This window comes from Amblyomma mixtum, chromosome 3 (genome assembly GCF_055824585.1).
Source record: "Amblyomma mixtum isolate Tamu chromosome 3, ASM5582458v1, whole genome shotgun sequence".
NCBI lineage: Eukaryota > Metazoa > Arthropoda > Arachnida > Ixodida > Ixodidae > Amblyomma > Amblyomma mixtum.
In genome coordinates this window covers 72,972,018-72,999,431 of record NC_143014.1, presented here as the reverse complement: position 1 = coordinate 72,999,431, position 27,414 = coordinate 72,972,018, and the positions used below count along the sequence as shown (strand labels likewise).

The following is a 27,414-nucleotide window of genomic DNA, read 5'->3' as shown; positions in this document are numbered from 1 at the left end:
TTCTACTTGGAATTAAATTTGAAATTTTGTCCTAAGGAACCATGCGTTTTGACTGCTTTAATTTGTGATTGGAGATTGCTTCTGGGAATTTTAACTAATCATATGTATGTAAACTACATTGTGTACATGGTTGTTTCTTTTGAATCAGGTTGAAGTGTTTCAGACAGGACGGACAGCCGTAGGTGGCCTCCCTATGGTTTGTCTGATCTGTAGCATTTCAGCCTGATGCATGCGTGACTTTGGGTGGGTTATATTTCTTTGAATGGTTCAACGTATTAAGGGCCCACCTATGGCTGTTTTTGTTTCGGTAAATGGACACTGCGTTCATTGAAAAAGGTAGGAATTGAGCACATTTTGTGCTTTCACCTGAAGGAGCTTTGTTAATGTTCCTCTTAAATTTTAAACACATCAGTGTCACCCTTGGCCGTTTACTGTTAAGGTCCAGGTGTGTCTAGTAGTACAGTTTCAAAGCTTTGGTTAGTAGCAGCTGAAGATGACACTGGGAGGTGTAAATAAAACTATGCATATAAAGAGCTGGCTATATATAGACAGCACAGTGGCGATGCCTCCTCACAGCCATCATGGGACATAGGGCGGCAGTGTTGTCATTATTGTACTGTATGCACAAGGCTATGCAGCCACTGTGGTGCCAGCAAAAGCATTGTGCAAGCCTGTGTGATCATATCAAGCTTGGGAAGCTGGTGCAGCTGAATGATGCTTTTCCTTAAACTACTAAGGATTTTCAGGAAAGCTGCACCCATTGAGCTTACTTTTTTTCTGTACACTTTATCAGTGCGAGTGTTTGGGCTTTCTTTTGCATTTGGCTGAAATATTGGCTATTTTTTTTACCTTCAGCTGAGTACACCACCTCTTCAGTTGCTTGGTTTGCTTGGTGTGGATCTAAATGGGGGCAATGCGAGGACTACATTGGTGTTTGGTGTGACAAGCAGCTGAGCTGTGAGGGCAGCACCCAATGCAACTGGGTTGTATGAAGTCTACCTCTTTGACCATGGTGGCCAAATAAGGGTCAGGATGTTTTATGCAGGCTGCTAGCTGACGCGGTTACCAAAGTACTATATTTGCACGAATGTAACAACTTTTTATGTGTAATTACAAGCTTTGCGAAACAGAAATATCCTCAAGTTCTTTTTGGAACCATGTTCTGAATGTAACTGATTTTTTTTTGCTTGTCAGTTTGTCTTGGTAGAGCAGTCTGGCCAACCTTTCAGTGATGCTAGCAAGAATACAAATGCGCTTGCAAGTTAGGCAGGAATGCCACCAGGATCTTTGTCCTGGGAACAGGCTATAATTAATTGCCTTGCTGGGGAGGCCTGAGTGGGGAGCAGCAAGCAGGAATTCTTTCACAAATTAAAGCAGTCAAAATGCACGGTTCCTTAGGACAAAATTTCAAATTTAATTCCGAGTAGAAAAATCCCTGTTGCTGCTGCTCCTACAATAATAAGAAAACAACTTCTGGCATAGAAATGTATTTAGAATGTTGAGTGGGGAGCAGCAAGCAGGAATTCTTGAGCATCAATTGCCTCCAACTTGAACCACTCAGCAGGGCCCACTGTTTCCCACACTTGCTTCGAAGTGTCTTAGCAAAGTTCTGCCTTGAAAAATAGGGCAGTGCACGTTGCTTGGTGTGCATTCTGTGTCGCCCTTTGCGCGCTGCCTAGGAAAAGTATGGAAGCGGTTCCACGTGGCACAGGCCTTATCACTAGGCGCTGTGCTGCCAGATAGTACTGCATTTATGGCTTCCAGGCTTCTTGCTTGCAACAGTGCATGAGTATGCATTTCTTGCATTCTCATTGTAGGCATTCAGCTACAGTTGTATTAGGTGTAGTTTATCAGAGTTATGAACATATTGTTTTGTTAAATTAAATTTGCTTAGTTTATTTTCTCTCTTCAGAAGTGCTGCTTTATGTTATCCTCATGTTAATAAGATATTCCTCTTCTGTTGTTTTGTGGCACTGCATGAGCTTGGCAACTTTTCACAAACTGCATTACATCAGTAGCACTGGCTGCATCATTGTTACAAATAGTACCACAAACAGGTGTCGAGCAGCAAGGAAGCATGGAGTTTGTACCATGGAAAGAAATTTGTTTTGCACAACCATTTTGTCAGAAGCCTTTCGAAATTTGCCTTTTTACATGGCCATTCTGCACTGCACTTGTGCACCTCTCCTTGGTCATCTCCCTAGCTGGAGTGGTTGGAATGAAACTGTCAGCATTTACAGATGGAAGGAGCTGCAAGTGTACACCTGCCACTTTGTATGCACAGTTTGCACCTCATGAAAGCAGATTGTGCCTGCGTTGCTCCCATGTGCTTGTTTTTAATCAGTTTTCTGGGTGGCAGAGGAATTTTCGTGCACTCGCCAGAGGGCAGTACATCTTGTGATAAAATAGAATTTTGGCATTCACTTTACATTTAGTCAACTCGTGTGCAGGTTTGTGGGATGCTGAGCGAGTGGTTAGCGTGAAAGGTGACCTCTGTGTCAGCTACACAAGGCAGTAGGCAGTAATGTGCGCTCCCCCTCACTTCCTCATATTGTGTGTGCATCCCTTCATTGTGCTTGATTTATGGTACAGGCTTGTGGCAGAAATGTGGTACTTATGCGCACCGTAATGGTAATCAGAAATGACTTCAGAAATCTGTGATAGCTGCACTTTGAAAGAAGTACTTGCTGCGAAATCACTTGCAAGCTCTGTTTTGCTTGAGAATTGTGATGTCCCCTGGCTTCTGTAGCAAGGAACTGTGATGAGGAAGGCGATGCAGACTGCAAAAAGTTGATTGATTGGCGTTTCAGTACCATTTGGAATCCAGTTTGTTGCAGGGTTATTGCATAGGATTTCATACATCAGTGTTTTACTGATTTCTTGTGGTCAGCATTAGTTTTTTTTTATCATTATATGCCATTTAATGGAGTCTTCAGTTTGGGTACCAATTGATATGCTGGTGTTCAGAAAAGCTACATAGGAGAGGTGTCCTACATAGGAGAGTTTTGCCTCCTGGACTTCAACTTTTGTAATAAGTGATGCAATTGAAAGATGTCCCTGGAGCACTGAACGTTTTGATATGCAGTCTACACCAGTGGTAACACACTCACCTATACTACTGTTGTAGTCTCTGCATGCTACTCTAAAAAAAAAAAAAAAAAAAAAAGGAGGGCTGTTCTGATTTATCTACCCTAGTGTGTGGGCCTTACACCATTGGGCTTCTGGCTGTTTCTCAGTAAGAAAGAACACCAGAACAGTACATGGTTCATGTATAACAGAGAGGCCTCCAATGCAGTGCGTTGCTGGTGTCAACAGCTGTCCTCATCCACTGCAGTGGTTTGTAGAGTGCATCACTGCGAATGGGAACTGAAAGGGGATGTGGTCCTGGCAAAGAGAACATTCAAAACTTTCACTTCAATGAACATCTTTCAACCCCATCACTTAATACAGAAAGTTGCAGCCCAGGAGGTAAAACATTGAATACCTCTGGAGTATTTACTGAGGAAGTTGACCCATTTCCAGTCTGTGACTAAATAAGTCATACATCTTGCATGAAGGCATCTTAGCAGGTGATGACATTGTAGATGTGTGGTCTATAGAAAACTCTTTAATATTGAAGACTTCATTTGCAGTGAGGCACTAAACAGTACAGTGGCAACACGAATGGTGTGGAAGAGTGTAATGCAAGCAGTGAACAGAAGTAGTTTTGACATTGATTGATGAACATTAGTTAATGGTGCAGTCTGTACTAACCAAAGATGATCACAAATCAGAAGTGCAAACCAAACTATTTTATTCTTCGACATCCCCCAACCACTGTCAGGGTTTGCTGTTTTGTGTGACTTGTGCTTTGTATATTTTGTTTGCTGTGTGCAGTGTGATATAAACATTGCTACTGAAATGTTACTATGATATCTGCATCTAGCATGTGCTAAATAAATTCAATAACCTATTATCCATGGCTAGGTGAATCCAGCCCTGACCAGGCTGTTCTCACTCCTGCCTGAGTGAACCCTTCTCCTGCTTGAAGTTACTCACTCTGCCTACTTGCATGGCTTTTGACATGCATGCTGCATTATAATTCTACTATAATGATCATAGCAATGTAGAAAAATGGCAGGCTTTAAAAAGGTGTGCATTTTTTCCACTGCTATAGGCTTTTCCAGCATGATTGCCGCATTATTGCTGGCTGGACTGCTTTTTGTACCTGGCGCTACCAATCCAGCATGCCTTACGGGAGGGGCGTGCAGCAGCTAAGTGAACAATAAGGTGGTGCCCAGGGAGTGACTGGAAGTGCCAGATGAAAAAAAAGCAATCCAGCGAGCAATATGGTGGCACTCCAATTGGAAAGGGCTGCAGCTACTCGAGTGATGTAGCTCTACTACAGTTTATAGAAAGTTGTGTTCTGTTCGGGCTTTGTAGGCTAATCTGCAAAATGTCCTGTGCTTGTGCTAGGCACACACTATGCCCCTGTGACTTTAAACCATTTTTTGTTTCCTGGTTTTGCGGGCGTGTTCTTACCTTGTGGAGTTCTCAGGTTGATGCGACTTTCAAAGTCTACATAGTCCACAGTGCACATGTCAAAACTGCGTGCTTAAACAATTGCTACTTTTGCAAATGTGGACATAATGGCCTTTGTTGAAGCTCTGAAGACTTTTTTGCTTGTGTTAAGCAGTTTGTGTGCTGATGTTTTTGAGTTGTGCACACATGTCACTGCATTATGGAAGATGTTAGAAGTTCAAATTTTTTAAGCTTTGCTGTGATGTGCTCATTTATTTTATGTTTGTAAACATTAGCATTGAAAGGAACATAAGCACATCATGTGCTGATGTTCTGAAATTCGCATTATGCAGGAAACTCAGGATGGAAAAAAAAAAAAAGGTCTTCTTGCCCCGGGAAGATTGATGGGATCTTTTTCAGTATGTTGCCATTGTGAGGCAGCTGGGTGATGGTCTGTAGTGGTTTGGTGTAATTTTTAGTGGCCATTGTAAAATTAGCTTGTGGGTGGACTTTATGCATGTTAGAGGACCTTTGGAGCAGTCCATTTTGTTTTAAGTTTCCTTGAGAAGAGTTGCATTGCATTAAGCAAAGGGGTGCAAGAAAAATTACATTGCCTGTGGCCCTTAACTGCAGGCTGGCTTGAAGAATCTGCTGAAAAAAAAAAAAAAAATGCTGATAATTCTTCAAATCTGAATTTCCTCTCGGTTTTTTGCATATTTCCATATTTCTTAAGGTGAAGGTATCTTTTGTTGCGAGTTCTTTGTTTTCGTTGTAAATAGTTCACAAGCAAATGCCTTGTTTTATCCCAGTGTTTTGAAATTTCTATTTGAAATGGGCTGAGACCAAATACACCGCTCATTGTATATCTTAATATGCCATTTGCTTGTAATGTAAAGTGTGTTGTACGAGAAAAACCTTGTATGAAGAGCAGGTGCACACTTATTGCACTGGAGCTGCTTATGGCATATTTACAGTCTTTTTTATGTCAGTTTTCTTGCTTGAGCTGCAGCTTCTGTTAATCATGTATTGCATCTCTCCTCATGCTTTGTGGGAACATCTTGCTTGAGCACCTATATGCATGAAGGAGCATTTGGTATCCTTCACTCTATCTTCTGTGCTTACTTTAAAAACTTACTGTGGTATTGTGCTATTTTTTGTAGTGCTGCCCTTGTTTGGAGTGGTTGTTTGAGCTGGTGCAGACTTTTCTTGGGAGCAAGGAGGGGGTTCAGCTGTGTGACCTGTTGCTCAGGTGGGGGTCAGATGGAGAAGAGTCTGCTCTGGGTGAGGGAAGGGAGACAGGAGAGGAGACCTACCCTTAATTGATTGGGTTGCCATGGCGAGCTGACTGTATTGATCCCGTTGCCACGGCAACAGCTCCACGTGTTTTGGCTTCTGGGGTCTCTCCCTCTCTCTCCTATGGTATTGATTAAAGGGCGGGCCTTTGCTGCCTGCTTCCCACCCTCTTGGAGGAGGGGAAGGGCAGCAAAACTTTGTGGAAGTATTTGCATACAGTTTGGCTAAAGTTTACTGGAATCGGCAGCCTTACAGTTGAGAGAGAGGGAATGATGGGAGAGATAGGCATTAGTAAAGGGTTTCTCTGCAGAGGTAACTGAAAGAAGTGATGCTTTTATTGCCTTGCTTTTCTGTGGTGGTTGAATGCCTTGTTTGACTGTGGCTGTTGCTTTGAGGTTTGATACATTTTTTGATACATTTTTCTTACTTTGTTCCTTGTTTCTTTTCTTTAGGGGCTTGGAGGGCAGTACCCAGCAGATCCCTTGAAGGAGCAACTTGCCAAAGACAATGCTGTCATTGTGAGTATTGCGCTAAAAATAAACATCTAAAATTGTTGTCTGCCCGTGTGGAACTTGTGGTTTGCTCATGCACTTAATTATTTACTAATGCACTCTTGTTTACTTATGGTGGACAGCATTTAAAGAGTGTTCTCAGACGTGCTGGATCTGTTTACTTATTTCATACTGTGCAATTTGTGCATATTGTTTTTTTTTATAGCTATTTTTTCACTGCAGAAACCTTCATAACACTTTCCTTTTTTGGTTTGGGGGGGCGGGGGGTGGAGGGGGGTGGGGGTTAATGTTGCATTGTGCATATTGTTCTTGAAATTCCTCACCCGACACTGCCTTCCAATAGGTTTGCACAGAGGGCCGCCTCATCCTTGAGTTCACTTTCGATGATCTGATGCGAATCAAGTCTTGGCACTTCGCAACACGCACACATCGAGAACTGGTCCCACGAAGCCTAATTGCCATCCAGGTGAGATATGCGGTACGTTGCTCAAATTTTTTATTCTAAACTTTTAGTGTAGTCTGTCCACTAAAATCGGCCTTGTCAAGCCTTGCTGCATATCTTGGCCGAGACGTTTCTGTGAATATTTTTCTACGATTTTAGTGAATGCTGAAGCACAGAAAGGGCGCTTGTTGGACCACACAGCACAAGTTGCAAATTGGCTTGCAGAAGTTTCAGTGTATCCATAAAAACATGAAAAGAGTGATCTAAGATCAATGAAAAGGGATACTTAATGTGAATAAATGATAGTTCACAACTTTTACTGAAGGCAAGCGTAGCAGAGGGCGGCAGAAAGTTTAGGGGGCGGATGAGATTAAGAAGTTTGCGGGGACACGATGGCCGCAACTGGCAAAGGACAGGGTTAATTGGAGAAACATGGGAGAGGCCTTTGCCCTGCATTGGGCGTAGTCAGGCTGATGATGATGGTGATACAAGTTTTATCTTTCATTATTATGAAGCTTACAGCCAGTTTTGTTCAGGTACCAGGCTTCCAATTTGAAATTCAAATAATTGTGCAAATAATGCGTATTCATAATAAACCCAAATGGACACTGTAATCTTCATGCCTGCTTTTGTAATCTGCAGTGATTTTTCCCTAACAGTGCACAGGTAGCCTGCTAATGGTTTTTTTTTTTCCTTTGCTTTTTGTAAAAATATTGTTGCAGCAGTAATCGTATCTTCTTTGTTTTCTGCAGATAGTATGCTGTTAGTGTCGGAGTTATATTGGCCGTGGCTTCAGGTCAATTAGGCTTAGAAACCTCAGCATGCAAAAGGTTGTTGTACCAACTGCCAGCTGTGTAAATAGGTAGTAAACACTGTCTTCAGAACTTTATTTTGCAGCAGTTTGCTGTAGCCATATAAAGTTGAAATCTGGTTTCTTTGACTTAACGTGCTATACGAGAGCAACATGTACAATGTTCCAGAAAACATGGGGTGGAAGCCAAAAGTGTGCGTGTACCTAGAAGAAACAGAAAAATGGCTGAACAAACTGCTGGCTTATGCAAACTTTTGTTGGGAACTTACTTTGATTTGTTTTTATTGAGAAAGTACCGTACCTTTTCTTGGGTTTGTGATTTATTTGCAATTAAATGCATGCTACATGGGTAATAGAAGTTACTGTCAGGGGCACCTGCTGTTATAAAACAGATGCAAATAAATTCATACAGTCCAGGTGCGGACTATCGTCTGCGCCCGGTGTATAGTTCGCAAGGGGTAATTTTGGCTTAAAATAAAAAGCTTTTGCTTAGATAGACCCGCGTGTGCTGTATAGCCCACGGGGATGAATTTTAGGTGAAATTAAGTTTTTTAGATTGTCTGTTGATGTTTCAGAGAAGCAGCAAAGATTTTCTTTAGATCTTTCAGAGATGCAGCCCACCTACTTGCACTTTTTTATATCAACATCGAATTCTCCCCCTGTTCGGTTTGACTTGACTGCTTCCACACACTCCACTACACTGAGCTTGAATGCTGTCGGGCAGGCTCTTCATCTTTTTGTTGCCATCGCAGCCGTTCTTCACGAAGGAATACGACGACTCTGGTGTTACCTATCGAGGTTTTTCGCATGTGGTCGCAAATCCAAGCGCTGAAAAGCAGGCACTCTAAGTACTGCCAGCATAATTTGCTTGCATATTGAAGCTGATTTCATCATGTTATTTCGCACGGCAAAATGTTGCAGCTGCAGTAGGGTCATATATATATATTTTTTTTACTTCAACAGCCACCCTAGCCCTCTTGGGATATGACAAATGGTCTTTAAAAACAATCGGCAGTGATTTCGCTCTCGTTAAACCTGGAGGATTACGAAAGCAACGAGGAGAGAGAGAAAGAGAGGCGATGGAGAGCGCGCGGCAGTGGCAGTGGCCCCGGCACGCTAGCTATGCACCGCTACTGCGCATGCACAACTGGCGAGCAGGGCGAAGGCGGCACGGCGCGTCAGCCACTGCTCCTCGCGCATGCGCAGTATGGCCTTGCCGCAGCTCCGCGAAATGGCTCAGTGACTCGCGTAGTGTTGCTTTTGCAACAAAAGTTCAGTCGTCTATAGTCCGCACCACATGAGATATCAGCTTTTAAATGTGTAGTCTGCAGTCTGTAGTCCAGAGAATACAGTAGTGCATTATTTTTTCTCAGTTTCGCAAAGTAAGCGAAGTTCTAAATCACAAAGTCTACATGCATTGGATAGATTGCACATTGCAATTGTCTCCTTCTACTAGAAAAACTAAATCAGCAATGAGTATACCCACTTTGATTCGTATTGCTGTTTCATTGGCTTTTTTTCCAGTTCTTGTAACAATTGTTGGCCAGTTTCACTACTACTGTTTCGTGTGTATGGCCCCGTGGAACTAGACTTGAATTTTCATTTTCATTTTCATTGCTTCCCTTACTGCTGCCATGATAAAGAACAGTATGCAAATAGACTGTTGAACAGTATCCATGTGGTAGCTGTGCCAGGTGTCATGTAACAAGGATTTGGGTGCCAGCAAACAAAGACCACGTTTTTGCACTTCTTTTATTTTTAATTTCAGGCACATTGTCTGCGTCGTGAATCTTCTGGTGGTTTTACTTTCTAAAGTAGACAATTGGATTTGCAGCTTTGATAGTACTTTTGACAATAAATACATGTAGCAGGCATTTCTTAGTGTTGCACTAAGCTTTCACTTGAATTGAAATAGGCATTTTAGACCTTTTCTGGGTACACAGTTTGGTTCTGAAGACATTTCATGCTGAGAAACCAATGGTTTTGTATATTGTGAACTCTTGCCAGGGATGCCAGAATTTTTGAGTCAGTCTGTTTGTGTCCAGACTTTTGTTGTTGTTGGGTTCAACTGTATTGCAGTACCCCTTTTGAAATTTCGGTGAAGGCTAGTATATCTCGGCAAGGGGGTAACCATTTTTAATATCACCTGGTTGTAAAATTTGTTTTTATGAGTTATTGCTGAATTCTTTTGCTTGGCTTGTGCATCGTGGTTCATTTGGATTTCATTGCTTGGTTGTGTGTTGCTATTTCAGGCTCAGCAGCAAGACCCTGGAATGTTGGAGCAGCTCTCAAAGAATATCACAAGACAAGGCCTGACGAATTCAACATTGAACTATCTCAGGGTATGTAAACATAATTTAAGATTAAATTCGTGGACTGATTGAACTCTGCCTTTGTGTTTAGCATTGTTTCCAATGACCACACTCAGTGAGAAGGCTCCTTGTTTTCTGTACTGACCTGAAGAGCATAGTTAAACCCTTAGCTGTATTTACTCGTATTAAATAGTGTGTAATTCCTTGGTTGGATGGTGTTTTTGCTGGATACATTTGCAGTGTTGAAATTTTGTTTGGCTGTAGGTCTGATGGGCTAGCCATTGCTTTTTTTTTGTTCATGCTCAACGGTGGTAGACAGTGCAGTAGTTGTAGTAGTCTTAATATGTCCTTGATGAAGGTCTGGTGAGGTTCACACACATTTGGACAGCATCACACATGCACACAGCATAAACATAAAGCACTGTGATAGTCCATCTGCTATCTGACTTGTAGAGGTTCTTATCTTTGTTTTTGCAAATCATCAGTGTGTAGTGGAAAATGTTCATTGTGAGAAGACGAGGAAGGATGAGAGAATCTGCTGGAAGTCAAGTCAAACTTACGCCTTAAATAATTTATATGAGTACATCCTCGAGCAGGACAATGCTTTGCAGGCAACTTATTGCCAAGCACTGAGTTTTAGGGGCTGCAAAAATAAAAGGTGCATGTGTCATGATGACAGTCTCAAGAGAGAAATATAAACAGGTCGTGAGCTGTACATCAGCCCCCTCCCCCGCAGCTCTATGGGGATGGAACACAAACCATAGTGTCACACATTCCTGCTGAGCGTTACTTGCAGCAGCAAATAAGATTTACGGTCAGTCGATTGTTGAGCATGTGCAAACTTCAAGCACTACTTGGAGTGCACAGGCAAATGGCCCTGTGGCATTTGAAGCTTGAAGACCTTGCATGACACCCAACACAAGCATCAAGCTTCAAGTGTCTGTGTAGCCTGCATCCAACTGTCGATGGCCCTGTGGCAACCACTCAACAACAGACAAGCTTATGACATTCTTGATGCAGCCGACTCGAGGAAAAACTTTACCGCAAATGGTTGCCGCCAGTAGGATATTCAGCGAGTCTCATTCCTTGATTTCACATTTCTTCATTAATATTTGCACCTGCCACAAATGTGCAATACTGCAGGACAAAGGGATGTGCCTCAATCTTCACTCATGACATGGGAAGCATGGGAACCATTGCAATGTTTGCAAAGGGCAGTCGAGAAATAACGCCCATAGCGCCCTCTCTGATGCATGTTTAAAATAAGTTCACATGTGTAACTTAAAGAGGGCTGTGTATGTGAGTGAGTGTGGCTGTGTTGGGGAGCACTTTTATTTTTCCCACCGCTTTTGATGTTAGAAATAATGATCTTTGTGAACCATTTTTGTCATGTTTGCTCACATTTAGAGCTTCCTGTTTTGTACATACAGTCGAACCCCACAATGACGAAACTGCCAGGGAGGGGGAACTTTTTCGTTCGCACGATCTTTCTGACAGGCCAAACAAAACACTGGACGTAAGCAAGGCACAGGCGATTTTGGCGTTTCGGTGTGCACTCGGTGGACGGCGAGATAGCGTGGTAGTGGGCAGTGTCGGCTGTCAGCAAGGAGGCAAAAAAACTGCCGGATGGCCGGCGGGGTCGTCACGTGAGACGTCACTTGCCTGCGTAGTTGCCAACAGACAGGTTTAGCAAAAAGCCGCTTTCAGTGAAACAAACAAAAATCTCGTTTCTATCATCATCATTATCCAGCTGACAGAATGTGAACAGCAATGGCCACGCCGATGCTTGTTGGCAGAAATGTATGTGTGCGACTTGTTGGTTGAGTGTGCTGCTGCAAGTTTTGGCACTTCTCTGTTCCCAACTGGCTGATGTGCCGAAAAAATGTTGCAGATCACTACCTCCAACTTTCGTTAATGTGGGACTGCTTTTTAAAACTCTTCTCTGTTGAGAGCGGACAAATTCATTGAACACTATGGAAGTTCGCCGGGGGCGCCAGATTTTTTCGTTGCTGCGAGAATTTTGTTTTTGAGGGCTTTCGGTATTGAGGGGTTCAACTGTATAACATGGCTATTCTTGTTGTCAGCATCTTCTTCAGCATGTCTGTTCTTGAGCCTAAGCTTGGAGCATTGCAGCCTGCCGGGCTTCTTGGAAAAAGGTAGCAGATGCTTCTGTCTTCATACTGGATGCCTCCTTGTCAGCACAATGGTTGCCTGCATCTTCCCATACACCCGTGCAAGCATGCACACACACTTAACTAATGGCCACGGGGTATTTTTGAGTGGTGCTAGTCAGATGTGCAGTAGCAACCACCAGGCCCAGTATGTGAAGACTTTTTAAACACCAGCAGAAACATGAAAAGGTAGCAGAGAGCTCCGTAATTACATGAAATCAGTTTACTTTTAGAACTGTGCCTGAAAAAACCGGAAGAGTTAAAGGTGCACTGAAGAGGAATCTGAACTTGTCTTTTTGCTGCGGGAACTTGATCTACACGTTCCGAGCTTTCTTAGAAACCTCGATTTATTGCCATGTGTGGCCGATTTGCCTAATGAAATCGAATTAACGCCTGGCTCCTGCCTTTTTTTTTTTTAATTCTCCCTCCTACGGTGGGCGGAGTCGACCAACGAGTGGAGTGCCTTTCAACCAGTCCCGTGGCGGCTTGGCGCTCTGCCATCGGCGGAGTAATATGTAGTAATCCGTAGTAGCAAATAGTCCGCGCGTATTCTTATTTCTGCGGGCTTATTTTGCGGCTATATTATCTGCGAATGAAACCATTTATTCATGGAAATCTAAAAAACAAAATAAAACGAAAGCAAAGCCTCCACAGAGCTGGCTGAAAGGCATTCCATGCGTTGGTCGACTCCGCCCACCGTATGAGGGAGAATTAAAAAAATAAAGGCGGGAGCCGGACGTTAATTCGATTTAATTAGGGAAATCGGCCACACAGGGCAATAAGTCGCAGTTTCTAAGAATGCTAGGAACGTGCAGATCGAGTTCCCGCGGCAAAAACACAAGTTCAGAATCCTCTTCAGTGCACCTTACATCTTACGGCCATGGCTGTTGGGTAGCAAAGGGTTTGGCAGTGTTTGGTTGTGTTGCTTTTGCTGTATTCGACCGGTGTGCAAGCTAGGAGCTGTTACTGGCAAACGTTCCGTAACAATTTTGTGTATTGCTAAGTGTATTGGTAAGAGCATTAGTTCATTTGGTTGGTATTTCAAATTGTCATAAAGAGCTGAGCTCCCCTTTGCTATCATCACACTTGTGTTCCTTTCTGTACTGTGTTACAGTCGCCGGCCGACTTTTCGGACTCGGCGGGACCCGAAAAATGGTCCAAATAAACGAACAGTCCGAAAAATCTGTGAACTTAAAAAAATTACTTTTCTGTGAAAAACCGGCTTTCAAAATCGCGAAAATCGCCGCTCCCCATGTTCCGCCTACAAGCGATAATATTAGACGCTATTTGAGTCATAGCTATGCTTTCTTCATGTCCACAGCGTATCACATCATGATACCAGATAGTGCGACGCGGCCACAGTCATGCCGCGAATGAATGCACTCACTGCGCGAAGCAAGAACAGTCAGTTTGCATGGGGCAATGACGCTCGCAAAGACCGAGAGGTAATCCACGGGAAGACGCAAGCGGAAGCGAGCTCCTCCGAATGCAGTCCCCCCTCCCCCCCCCCCTCTACTGCGTTCGCTGCCCCGCACCGCGGGGTGCGTCGCCCGAGCCGCGGCGGACGCTGCAGCTGTCCCGTTTTCAATGCGATCGCGCGCTTTTTGTAGGCCATCTCGATGGCAATGGAGAGCATCTCATTATGTCGAATGGCAACGATGGAGAACAAATGGTCATGCCTATCCAAGCCGCTCCGATTGCGCCTGCCGAGCCGATTCCGTTTAAATCCAAGATGGTGCCTCTCGTGGTGGGGAATGGCTTGGTTGTGATAGTGATGCCCGCTCGCGTCTATATTAGGCCGAAATAACAACTTTCGGTTGAAAAACGATCGCCACAATATTGTTGGTGTCTATTTTAGTCTGAAAATTCGAACATTTAGACTCCAAAAAGTCCGAAATATCAGTCGTGAAAGTGTACACGTTCCTATGAGGTGCGCGACGGTTCCTCAGCGAAGTCCGAAATATCGCACTAGTCCGAATTGTTGGAGTCCGAAAAATCGGTCGGCTACTGTATTTCCCTCAGGTTGTTAGCTTTCAGTGCTAGGAAATTTGAGTAGCTTAAAAAGCTGTTATTGTGCTTTGCACTACACATGGCCTAGGGCTTGTGGTAACAGTTGTTGACCACTTGCCCAGGTGCAAATGGCTACATTGACCACTGGCGGGTATTTTTGTGCAGCTTTGTGTCATCCTGGAGCCAATGCAAGAGCTGATGTCACGGCATAAGGCCTACGCATTGAGTCCTCGGGACTGCCTCAAGACCACACTCTTCCAGAAGTGGCAGAGGATGGTTGCTCCACCAGGTAAGCTCTGATGTACTGTAACTGCATAGGGTAGCTGTGTTGCACACGCACTGAAACCCCCTTCCTTCTGTGCATAGACTCATGCTTAGGACACAGTTTTGGTCATTTGATCTTAATTTTAATGAACTTTCTGTTCAGCTTTCTTTTGGTTCTATTTTGTATTGTTACCAGTCTTTTTAGTTCCCTTTTAGCATCCATATAATAGTTCTTCATTTTGTTTCTATTCAGTTGGAAGGATTCAGTTGAAGAGGAGGTAGCTCAGGCTAGTAGAGTAGGGCAAAAAACATGCAGTTAATACCACTGTGATGAAGAATATAGTTTTTCAGCTGCATTGCTGAGGTGCTGCAGTTTCTCTGTAGTCAATGTAGGAGTGCTTAGTGCTGAAGCAATGAAGGGAGAGGAGCAGACCTGTTAATGGACTTGATTGGTTGACTCTGCCAGGTGTCGCACACCGCGGAGCACCTAATGACCTAAAATCAGCTCAAGATATAGGTATGTGGTTTCATATTGTGGGTCAATATTCCAGTCTCTTGTTTCTGTGAGAGCCTAACAGATTTTTACCTGGGCTACTAACAGCATGGAGGTGAACACTAGGCATCAGATAATACTGGCATACATTTTTTTTTCTCAAACCTCTACATGGGGATAGGTTTTGTCTATGACTTCGTATTATGAAGGATTGAAGTGGGAGGTGAAATTCCAGAGGGAGTTTATATAGTTTAGGCATAAACATCTGGATGCAGCATTCTTTTAAGTAGATATATATGGCATTTATATGCATCTGCAGCTTTACACAGCCTTTCTATAGGACTGTTTGAAAGGTCGGTTAATCTGGTATTTCACTTTTCACGGGAAACTGTACTCGCTGCTTTGTAGCTTGTAGATGAGGGATACTTGGTATTATGTTAGAGCAGACGATATTTAATCATGCTGGATATCGCCATTTTCTGCCAAATTTCTTTCACACTGGGGTGCAGTTTCAGGCCACACTGCTGTTTGTTACATCAGCAGAGCATCAAATCAAATATCAAAATGTCCATTTCATGCCAGCAGAAGATGCCTTGTGCTCAGCTCTTGAATCCTTCCTCTTTGGTGATGGCACTTTTTGTTTTGTTCTTTTTATTATTATTATTTTTGTTCTGCTTATTTCGAGCTGTTTGTCCTCTTTGGGTTTTGGCCTCTGCTTTCCTTATGTTTTACGTGTTTGGCACTCCACACAACTTCTCAACCCGACTGCATGCTGATTCTGGTTTGCACGTGTCAACCAGAGTGCTTGTACCTGAGACGCTGTTACACCTTCATTTTTCTTTGTGTGCTATGGCATATTGTTTTTGGCACCTGTCTACTCTCTTGCCTGTGAGTGGCTGGATGAAGTGTTTGTTGGTGCTAGGTTGCATGTGACTGTCACTTGCCTTTTTGTGGGCTGGTTTCGGGCTGCTTTGGCTGCTCACTGTCCTGCTCTGCGGTTCTCTGTTGGTGCCTTCGAGAAGGATTGGGTGACTCTCGAATGGCATTTTTCAGAAACCCAGCGACCCCCGAGCAAGCGCCGAAAGCGGAAATCATCAGCTGCTAATAATGCCGGCGGTGCAAGTAATGCTGGCTCTGGTGGCAAGAAAAAGAACATGTCACCCGGACCTCCAAACTTCTCGCTTGCATCACAAGTGAGTGAATAGTGGAACAGGCTGTAGAAATCTTGATTGGCAGAGGCACGAGTATTTTGAGCTCCCAAAACGTTTTGCATTTCTAACTGCAATGGGCCATGCACTCGACATTACCAATGTTTGTTTGATACTCATTTGCTGCTCATTTTCTGCACAGCTGAAATGTGTATACTGGATGACTTATTTTTCGGACTGTCTAGGGACCGAAAAAATGTCAGAAAAATCAGGCAGCCTGAAAAATCAGATTTCACTGAAAAAATCACTAACTTATTGCCAGTATCGGAGGAAGGGGTCGGTAGTTTGTGGTGTGCACATTCTGAAGCTCCTCATGACTAAACTGTGCATCACGCATCGTGGTGTACACAACAGGTGGTGACTGCTTTCACAAGCTTGGTGTATGATGGCTGTACTGTCTTTGGCTCATTGCTAACGAACGCACGGGTTGGGATGGCTAGACGCGAAAGCGAACCCGCAATTACAGGAACTGCGCTGTGGCCACTGTACAAAGAGCCCGGAACGAGGAGGCGGAGATGGTGAAACGATAAGAGCCGACAAACTGCCGAAGCAAGCACTTGGTTGGCATTGGCCTTTGTAATTAGGCCCAATGACTAGAGCCAAAATCGGCATCGTAACTGGATGATGTGCACTCTGCAGTGGCCTGTGTATGATGAGAGATGTCTTTCCTGACATCAAAACGCCAGTTATTGGCTGTTTTACGATATAAAAGTTGGGTTGCTGTGCGTTCTGCTGTGGGTACGCTGACCTTGCTTTGAAATGGGCCGCCATTTTCTTCCACACTTTCTGTCTCCTCCCACGCCTCCCACGTACTTTGCTGCCTCTTCCCATATTCAGGACAGAATACTCGGCATAGATGAGTTCCGCGATCTGGGACTACCATTCAAGTTTGTGCGACAGACGATGTCCAAGAACTGTACAAATTCAAAACCATGCAGGTGTGTGTGTGCCAACTCATGGAGAATATCAGCTCCGGCATTTAAGATGCTCCATTTTAGCTTGAATTTCACTTTGTTTGATAAAGTTTACGATCGTCCTTGCAGTTTGAATTAACAACGTTCCACCGTACACCTTATGTGGCATCTTGGATATTGGCAGTGTGTGTGAATGAGGCCCAAAAAATCAAGCAGTCAGTTGTGATGCGTCCGAAATTTCAGGTGCTTTTATGCATTGCCTCTGTGGGTCATGTTGCAATGCCGCGAAAAAGTCCACATCGAAAAATCAGTGACTGTACACATCAAAATAATTTGAAGTCACCCTTGGCAAGGAGCTGATTTCAGTTGCTGCATAAGATGTAATGGTAGTATGTTCCCTTTTACGTGTGTGACTTGTTGTTCTGGAACCAGCTCATTCAAATCTGATTGTAACAAACAGCGTGATTCAACGCAATTTATGCAATGTGTGGAATAATAGAATATACTCTAACCTGCTTATAATGAACTTCAGTAAAATTCAGTACAAAATTTATTATACCCACTCGAGGTTGTGAGCAGTGGAGCTAAAATGCACTGGCGAAGGAAAAACCATGCCACTCACAGGGAGTGATCTACTCCAAAAGTAATTTATTGACGGGAAATTTAAGCCTGTTTGCTCTACGCAGTGACTTTTGCCTGAACACTGCATTTAGCTTCACCAGTGAGAATCGCATTTTCAACATGCAGCATCATTTCAGTAAACCCCAGACTGCTTCCTTGTATTTCCAAGCAGTATCTTCGCAGTACGTCTGTAGCAGAAAGGGCTTTGTGGCGCGTCGGGCGAGGGTGTTCCTATTTCGATGGCGGTGGCTCCCCGATGGCGCCAGACACCAGTACACTGGAAACATTTTCAGAATTCAACGGGCTTGCTGTTGCACCTACATCATCATCAACTGTCAAAAAAATTCTTGAAGCAACTTCTGTTGGCACAGCGTCTGGAACATCAGCTAGTTCTTCGCACAGTGTGGCAATGTCGCGGTCGTTTTGCACTGCACACACTGCACTCGCAGCTTCCGCACCCTCATGACACAGTCAAACAAGATGGAAGCAGTTTTGGATTGTGTCTTGAGTCATGTCTTTCCAGGCACTACAGTCGAACCTCGTTATAACGAACACGGATACAACGAATTATCGGATATAACGAAGTGAAAGAAAAGTTTGGTTGGACATGCTTTATTTCTATGGGAGTTCTATCTGTATAACGAAACGAAAAATTCAAAATTTGACACTGTATCGGTTATAACGAAGCAGTTTTTGTATTCACGGGGCTCAAAATGCTCAAACAAGTAGGAAAAAAAACGCTAAATTTTGATCTTTTGAAGCGCGCGCACCTAAAATGTGTTTGAATCACCCGCGCTTCCGCACGCAACGCCATCTAGGGAGAGCGAATGAATCTAGCATCAATGGCTGCCTAGCACGTGACTGGCACGTGATCGAACCGACGCCCGCTCCCCGGCCACCCCCGCCGTCGCAATTTCCGACCCGCGCCCCGCGCGCGCTATCTCTGCAGTTCAATCTGTAGACGCCGTAGCGGAACGCGTCGTAACAAGCAGCAGTTTCGCTTGAAACGAAGATAAAGATATTGAGGGCAGTTGACAGCGGCCGGCGCAAGGAAAAGTCATTGCCGCAGACTTCGGTGTTGCGCCTAGCACTCTTATCTATCTAGATAAGATGGTTATCTTGAGCGCAAGGCAGAAGATTGCAAACGCCCACTCTGCAGGCGCTGTGAAGAATGACAGCAAGACAGGATGTTGAAGATGCCTTGTTAACCTGCCTGTGTCTGGTGCCGCCCTTCAAATGAAGGCGAGAAGTCTCACTTCCGTCTGAGGCCACAATGACTTTCATGCAAGCAGTGGCTGGCTGCAGCGATTTAATGACCGCCATCAGATTGTTTGCCACGTCATGTCTGGCGAAGAAGCAGCCGTTGGCGCCGAGAACTGCGAGAAGTAGGCAGAAAGCTTCCGCATGCAACTGGGAGGCAAGCGGACAATTTCGGCGAGACGACATGGCGTCAGCTGGCGGTTCCGAACGTTACGTTCGAGGAATTCATCTGTGCAGATGACAACTTGGCTGTGGCGCCCGAACTGACCGACCAAGAAATTGCTGATCAGGTGGTTTCTGCAGATGATGCTAGAAACAGCGATGCATGTGAAGATGGCGAAGTGCGAGCTCTCAGCAGCGGCGAGGCCGCTGACATGGCCAGGAAGTTCAGGGGGTACCTCGGGAACCTACCTGTGGCCAAATCAGCTGACATCGGGAAAGCGCTGCTCTGTGTTGATTTCGTCGAGAACTATAACCTGTCAAACAGTGTGAAGTGCCGCCAAACGAAGATTACGCCGTTTTTTAAATAACATAGTTTTCGCACCTGGCCAGCAGCCCGATTTGTGAGTTTCCTCTTGCTTTCCAGTGCGAAATGCAAGGCGAGGTTTCATATGCTTATACCACGCGTTAAATTCAAAGATAGTGCATTTTTTCAACCCTGTGCTGTCCATCTTAAAGTACTCTTTACTTGGGTTTATTAGCGACCTTTTCTGCGGGAATTTGAGTGCATACTTTTGTAACGAATATTGGATATAACGAACGAATTTCCGCGCAAAATGCGACTTCGTTATAACGAGGTTGGACTGTACTTACCATCTCTATCGTGGCCAGCAAACTTATCTTCAGCTCGTCAATAGCCTGCAGTTTCATTAAGAACTGCTCAACCATGTGCCCAGCTTGAACACACAGACAATGTCGTGATCAAGTGGCTGTGAAACCACTGTTTCATTCAGTAGCAGGAAGCAAAACTCAATGCTTTTCAGCAAGATGCCACAACGGTGTGCTGAACAGTTATCCAGGAGAAGGCAAATCGTGTGCCCACCCATTGCAAGTTCCTTGTCCCAGTCATGCAGCCGAACCTCAAACAACGCCCTGTTCATTCAAGCCTTGGAGTTCGGTTTGTACTTGACTAGGGTAAAGTTAATCTTTGCAGGCACACGGGTGGCTTGAACTTTGTACTGTCAAATGGTCGCAACTTTGAACATCCGTCCATGTTTGTGATGAGGTGGACTGTCACGCAGGCCTTGTTCATTTTCCTGCCATGGCACTTCTAATTATGGAGTGCCAAGGTCCTACTCAGCAGCAGTTGCCAAAACAAGGCAGTTTCGACCATGTTGTAAATGTTGCACGGTTCGTTACTCTCCCTACCTACTTCTTGGCTTCTGCGTCGAATGCCTGGCTCTCACCTGCAACGACCTTTCCAGTAATGGAGTTGTGGTCTTTGAATCTCTGGAGCCAGCCATTACCCAGTGTAAACACCTTGACATCTAGGATGCAGGCGAAATCTTTTGCCTTCTGCTGCAGCATGGGGCCTGAGATTGGCAGATTTTGTGCACAAACGTCCCAAGAGCCACTTTCTCAACTCCGTTGTAAACCAGCTTGCAGAGGCGGTGGCCATCGGCATTCAGGTGTTATTGCACGTTGTGTGATGGCAGTCTTGTATTTCAAGATGGTACTTAGCGTACTCCTCGCAATCTTAAAATGCGCTGCAACGTCCTACTTTATTTCTCCATTCTCGATGCTGCAAATAATCTCAAGTTTGTCAGAAAGGAGCAGGGCTTGCTGCTGTTTTGTTGTTGGAAAGCAAGTGCTCAGGAACACAGGCACAGCCGGAGTGTTTACATGGTGTGAGGAATTGCTATGAGTGAGAAGTTACTACAGTAAAAACTCGTTAATTCGACACTGACGGGACCGCGAAGACTTGTCGAATTATCCGAATCTCTAAATAACGGATGAACAACAAAAAAAAATGTTTGCCCCAACAGGACATACCTTTAGTTGGCAAAGAAATCTGTTATCGTCGTCTGCTTTTTCGAGTGAATTTGAGCGACTACGATAGCTCTAACAGCTGCAGGTGCTCCGCGGCACACGCACCGTCAGGGATTTATTCACAGAAGTCCTCCCACACGGACAATGCTTCTGCGGCTCCTTTCACCGTGCGCTTCGGTATTTGGGGTAACTGCCCACAATCCTCACCCTCTGACGAATCGTTGTTGGCAGCGCCTATCACTTCAATTATTTCATCCTCGGTCAGCTGACAGGACGCATAGGCGAAGCACGCAGGCACTGCACGCTACCCACTCGAAAGCAGCGCAGTAAACACGCTGGCAAAGTGCGCAATTACCAAGAAAGGCGCCGCCTTACGGTTAAATAACCGCGATCGTAGCAGCAAGAACACGCGGAAACGACGACACACGCCAAAACGAGACTTGCTGTCGATAGGGTTAAGTGGACGACACCAACCCGACTGCTGCGACACAACATAGCACAAAGAAAGACGCCGGCCGCTTCGGCCGCCGCTAACCTCGCTTCGCTTGTCCTCTCTCACGCTGCTGATGACGATGACCATACGGATGGCCTACCAGCCGTACAGTAGCACCGCTCGTGGCAATGTTTTTTTCTTTTTGCTCTCGGCGCACCGGCTTGGCGGGCTGCAGAGTGAAGTCAAATTAACCGACGCACGGCAAAATTTGTTCGAATTAACGACAGTTTCGCCCCCATAGACTCCTATGTATAATTGTAGGGACCTCACGTGCGCGTCGAATTATCCGATTTTTCCGAATTAATGGGGGTCGAATTAACGAGCTTTCACTGTAGCATGAATGATTGATAAGGCTAAATTACAGCGAATACTAGTAAAATATCAAAATGATTTGCTAGCTTTAGTTATGAATGGGCCTACATAGTGTATATCTGAAAGTTTTGTCAAATCATTCTTCTCTTGATGACTGAGCTCATTATGTCCCATAGGTTCCTTCAATTTTGCTGGTTTCCTAGAATGATGTAGACGCAATGCTCCTTTTTGTTGTGGCTGCTTGCGGTATTAAACGTTTTGCACGGTGTTTAGCAATCAACTGTAACGTGGTGTATACAGGGTGTCCACGCTAACTTTAGCCAAGGGTTAAAAAATAAAATATTTGAGGTAGGCCAGGGAAACCACTTACATACATCTATCAACCGGCTTGTGCATCATAGGCAATTTTTTGTTTTGCAATTAATTAGCAAGTAAGATAATTTTTCTAAATGCGTAAATATTGACTTTAGACAGCAAATGTGAATAGCAAAGTTGGAGAGCACCTTCAGAAACCCCCATTCCATTTATTTGCGGTAAAGAAAGCCTCACGTGTATCTTTTTTCCGAGCCCCAAAGAAAACCCGCGAAATACAAAAAAAAAATCACGTGACTAGCGCATTCGTGCGACGCGATTGTGCTGCTCTCAACCGTGGCTTCAGTAAACGAAATCAGCTGTTGGCAAGGCGCGACGACCCCACTGCTCCGGCAGGCCGGTATGTCGACGATGGTTGCTGCACCTGCGTGAGCCAGTCTACAAGCGTGACGGTGCAAGTTGCAGCGAATGCGCCGGGCATTGTGAGCTATGACATAGCCAAAGATGAGGAACACAAATGCGACGAGTTTTATTCGCCACTGAGAGGCCAAAGAAGATACGCAAGTATTTTACTTATCTCCTTTTGCCTCTCAGTGCCGAAAAACACTCGTCGAATTTGTGTTTGTTCCCTTTGAACACAAGAGACCGAAGGCAGCCCTTGAGCATACCAGACGTTCACTTCGTCACGTGGCTTCACAGCAAGAGCATTGCCAGCATACAGGTGCCCAAGGCCACACAGTCAACCTGTCTCTACGCACAGAAAGTGATCGAAGAGTGCTGTTAAGAGAAGCATCATCTGCAGGGGCACAGCACGCAGTTCAATATATCAAACGACCGGCAAAATTGGGGTTCTATATATCCAGGCTTGATTGTGTCATCTTAGCATTATATAAAGAGAACTGGACCTTAGAACTTCATTTATGTACTGTAAAACCTCGATAGTTTTAACTCGCGTAATTAAAAATCCTGGATAACAAAAATTTCTGCGATCTCTTAATTTCTTTCAGAGATATGGGACATTATTTTGTGGGGGAGAAGGTTAAAATTCTTCCTTTTCTTTATTTTACCACTAGTGGACAAGGACGGTAAGTTTTAAGTCTTCTGCTCAGCTTCATGAAGTCTGGGTTCCATTAAGCCTTGTTGCAACTTTTTGCAGTCTAAGTCGCCGTGTTTGCCTTTCTCATCAGAGAAGCCAACGAACTATTGGACACCATATTGTGCACCGTGAAAGAAAGGATGGAGAGCGCCAGATGCCGGCGGCTGTTGCCGTTCGCTTGAAGGATGAAATGAACATCCTTGTTCCCACTTGGAACTTATTTTGTTGTGCCATTCATATTTCTTTCATGTTATTTACTGAAAGGACATTGCACGCTGGTGCTCTTGAGACACAGATCTCAAATGCTGCTGATCATGCAGCTTAGGAAACTTCAGAATGGCAGTCATGGAGGTGAATATTTGTTATTTGCTGAAAGGACATCACATGCTGATTCTCTTGAGACACAGATCTCAAATGCTGTTGGTCAGGCAGCTTGGGAAAAACTTCACAATGGCACACATGGAGATGAAGAAGGCAAAGGATTGAGTTACTTCCTACTTGAATCCATCTATTCTAATAAGGAATGATGCGGTTTCCGCTGGCTAGGTGGATCCCGGCTTGCACTCTGCACTCGGTCACAACGAACAAAGGAAAATCTCCCAAGAACTCACATGTGGCTGAAAAGTACATGCTGGTAACGATTGAAGTGAAGACCTGAGATATTGAAGCCTATGGGACCTACCATATTTATACGACTAAGTCGACCCCCCTCATATCGGATGTCTGGAAACAAAGAAGGGCGTGCCTGTGGGCCCATTCCAAAATGAAAATGTATTAGTCACTGGACTACTTGTCCACATTTGCACTATCATCCTCACTAGCTCTGCTGTTGTCATCGCTTCTGTGGTCCCACAGCATGTTGTTCTAATGTCGTCCAGTGATATCCCCCACTTCGCAAGCAACCACAGCACGTTGTCGTCCCGAGAAATCTCTCTTTGCAAACAGCTGCATCGCAACATCACGTGGAACTGCTGAAAATTTTGCCTCACTGCAGCCGACACACCTGTACCACCCGTTCCGACACGTCGGAACTTGCTGCCCGGCACGCAGTTGTTTGTTTCTTCGGCGGAATGACAGCTGTCTTGAATGTAGCCGAGAACGAGTGCCGGACACTTACCAGACCCAGAGCACGAAGCATTACATTAAAAACTGGTAAAACACGCCCGTCAGTCGTCAAATGCGTCGGAGAGAAAGAGAAACTATGCTTGAGTGGCATTGGCTCTTCGATCAGCTACCAACACTTCTTGGAAGCGCTGCCATTCTGAGTGGCGGCCACTGAGTGGAACAGTGGCCCTCCCATCAATTGTCAACACTCCCTTGAGCGCCGAGTGTGCAGTTGAAAGTAAAAAAAAAAACAAACAAAAAAAAAACAAATTCTTTCGAACAAGCGTGCAGGATAGCCATATGTTACTGGGTAGAGCCGTAGAGCAAACATAAAATTGCAACCACAAAATTACAACCACTCTGTAGCATCCCTGATATCACGTTTGTCTCGCCCTTATTTATGGTGCCATGCTTTAGTTTCAATTGAAAGGCGACCTTCCCACTTTGGATTTTCAAATTAAAAATAATAGGTTGACTTACAATCATGTGAATGATATTGCAATGACGTAAGTCGTGTGAATAAGTTATGGAACTGGGAAACTCATTTTGTTGCGGCCGGGAATGTAGGCCTAAGTGGTGTTGGCAGTGTACAATGCACCATCATCATTGCCAATGTAGTGGCAGAGGCCCGGGCCCAGTGAACGAACAGGAGGCTTGCTGTTTGAATCGTGGTGAAGAGCAGCGTTTATTGAACAAAGCCACCATTATTTTATTTTTGTGTCTCGTGGCACTGAATAGCCACTTTAGAAGTAGACATTCATAATAGAGATGCAAGACAGTCCAAGAAACTGAACCAGAAACCAAAACCTACAATTGTACTACACAGTCCGTCCGATTGACTCCATTTAAATCCAAGCGATGCCCACTCACGCCTGTTGGGTGAAAAAAGGTCTCCATCCACAGTTTAGCTGGCGCCCATTTTAGTCTGAAGAATCAAACTTTTGCTCTCCTGACCCTCCGAAATATTGGTCAAGAATACATATGCACTCCTATTTGTGAACTTTTCTGAACTAAGTCCCAATTATTGGAGCCTGAAAAATTGTTCTGTAGTCCGCATACATGGGAAGGGCCTAATTTAGAAATATTTCAAATGTAGAACTGAATGTTGAGTGTACTGATTGCAAACAATTGCAGTTGAACACAGCCAGATCTTTTTGTTTCAAACTTGAATATTTCGAATTACACAATCTGTCAACTCCAAATATGAGTTGGTGCTTCTGCCGCTTGTCACAGGTTTTGTCTCCTGTGTTCAGGCATGAACTTCCAGCAAATTGTTGCATTTCTTAATGCAGGAATGCGTACCCAAAGCCACCTCTCACTTTGGTCAAGGCAGTGAATGCTCACGCTGCGTGTCTTGGCTTCCACCCCTTGCTGCAATAATGTGCATACAAAAAGAGCTTGCAGACACACGGCACCTCAGATTAATTCCCAAATTCAGTTAAGATGGCTGCTTACAGTGGCACAGTTTTCATGGAAAAATTGCAGTATGGTTGTCAAGCCAACTAGCCTGTAGCAGTGGCCTTGTGAATAGTGTGGTTAGTCCCACAATGAAGTGGGTAAAGGAAATGGGAAAAAATTTAGACATGCGTGAATTTAGGTGCTTGGGGAACCCCTGTTAAAAATTCACTAGGACACCTAATTGCATTATATGTTGGCATTGTGATAGCATTAGCAGCTGTTGATGCTTTTACCGGAAGCAGCGTCTCATCCGGTCTAGTGACAAAACCACCTTCCACTCAATGGGAATGCTCGCATCTAGTGATGTCACCTGCCCCCAGCCAAAGGGAATGCTCCCATTTGAACGTATGGGAATGCTCTAGTCTCGTGATGACACTTCCCTCTAGCCAGTGGTCAGGTTTTATGGCCAACGACACATTTTGGCCTTATGGGGCTTCTAATTGTATTGCATCAATACTACGACGAACTGCTGAATTTCGCTGAACCCAGTTTTAGAACTTCTGGTATAAGCGCAGCTTGTTCAGGTGATGTTATATTTTACTTGGCTAGCTTCAGGGGGGTCTTAAGTTAGCATAGAGGCCTTGGTTGTCAAATAGTTATCATATCTTGTATTGCTCTCAGAGCAGCATTACTTGGGCATCTAGCCTTCAGTGGCATGATGGCGCTGTGTGGTTTGCCGGTGTCTTATGCCGAGTGTGTTTGCTTTTGCATTGTACCTTAGAGTTTGCTGGTTTTGAAGATTTGCCTTTCCTTTCCTAGACAGAGTAGCGTTGCTTTTTAGCCAAACATTTGCCTAGAAAACTGCCTCTTCCCTACCCTGCAGGACGTGATGGTGGTAGGAGAGCCCTCCTTGATGGGGGGTGAATTTGGTGATGAAGACGAGCGCGTCATCACGCGGCTGGAGAACACCCAGTACGACGCCTCGGCAGCAGCTGCCAATGGTCTCGAGGAGGGTGACGAGTTTGGTGGTGGCCCCTTGGCACCACCGCCCGGCTGGCAGGGCCCACCGCCAGGGCCACCGCCTGAGCGAAACCCCTCTGCCCCACCTCCGGGCCCCCCGCCACCCCCCGAGGACAAGAAGACATCTCCAAGCATCAGCCAATAGGCGCACCAAGCACATGTGAATGTTGGGCCACATGGTTGGACAGTGCCACTTCCATTTCTTGGAAGTGAAGGAAAGAGGGCAAGCCTGGCCCGCATCCATCACCTCTATTGCTATAGCAGTGTTGCCCTTCCTCATTTTCTTTTTTTTTTCTTTACATTGAGTGCACTGGCTAGGTTACTGGCGTCAGTGACTGAAATGTCTGGACGCAGAAGTGAGACCAAAGCCTTGCAAGTGGCTGCATAGCAGGGCAAAACTGAAATCTGGTGCGTATTGTGACTGCACCCATCCTGGTCTTCAGTGATCAGCTCGGTGAATATGGGGAGCTGTCAGCCTCAAGTCGTGCTGGCTTCTCTTGGTCAATTTTGAGCAACATTTGTTTCGAGTATGCGTGGTGCTGTCTCATTGTCATGTGCTTTCAGAACTTTTTTTTTTTCCTCTTTTTTTTTTTTGAAGTGGGAGGGAAAGGAGGTATACAAGTGAATGACCTAAAACTTCACTTGTGTGCAGAGACAATTTGCCTGCAACATTGACCTCAAGACCCATGGCATCATTTGATCTTTTCTAGCAGATGAAACGGAGGACGCCTGCAATCGTGGTTGCACTGAAGGGAGCTGGCTGTTTTGATGTTTCTAGATTGTGCAATAAGTGGCAGATTATTTGCATAAGTTGCTCCTTTCTAAGTTATTCTGGACTGTGGCATGTTTCAGTAGGGTTCTATTGAGCTTTCTGTCTAG

General features: G+C 44.8%; 1 protein-coding gene across 4 annotated transcripts in view; it reads left to right on the top strand.

Moving 5' to 3' along the window:
• The window catches only part of LOC149350591 (LIM domain-binding protein 2-like), a 252,569-nt gene extending 225,506 nt beyond the window's left edge, over window positions 1-27,063 (top strand). For 2 of the 4 annotated variants that reach the window (XM_089579633.1, XM_089579634.1), the window contains 7 exons: window positions 6,246-6,311; window positions 6,649-6,783; window positions 9,811-9,900; window positions 14,217-14,340; window positions 14,782-14,832; window positions 15,862-16,001; window positions 26,399-27,063. In XM_089579633.1, coding sequence (XP_089435759.1) covers window positions 6,246-6,311; window positions 6,649-6,783; window positions 9,811-9,900; window positions 14,217-14,340; window positions 14,782-14,832; window positions 15,862-16,001; window positions 26,399-26,680 — 888 coding nt within the window. In that variant the 3' untranslated portion in view covers window positions 26,681-27,063. The remainder of the gene's footprint in view (window positions 1-6,245; window positions 6,312-6,648; window positions 6,784-9,810; window positions 9,901-14,216; window positions 14,341-14,781; window positions 14,833-15,861; window positions 16,002-26,398) is intronic. The other 2 variants (XM_089579635.1, XM_089579636.1) reach the window with 2 other exon arrangements.
• Window positions 27,064-27,414: the final 351 nt, after the last annotated feature.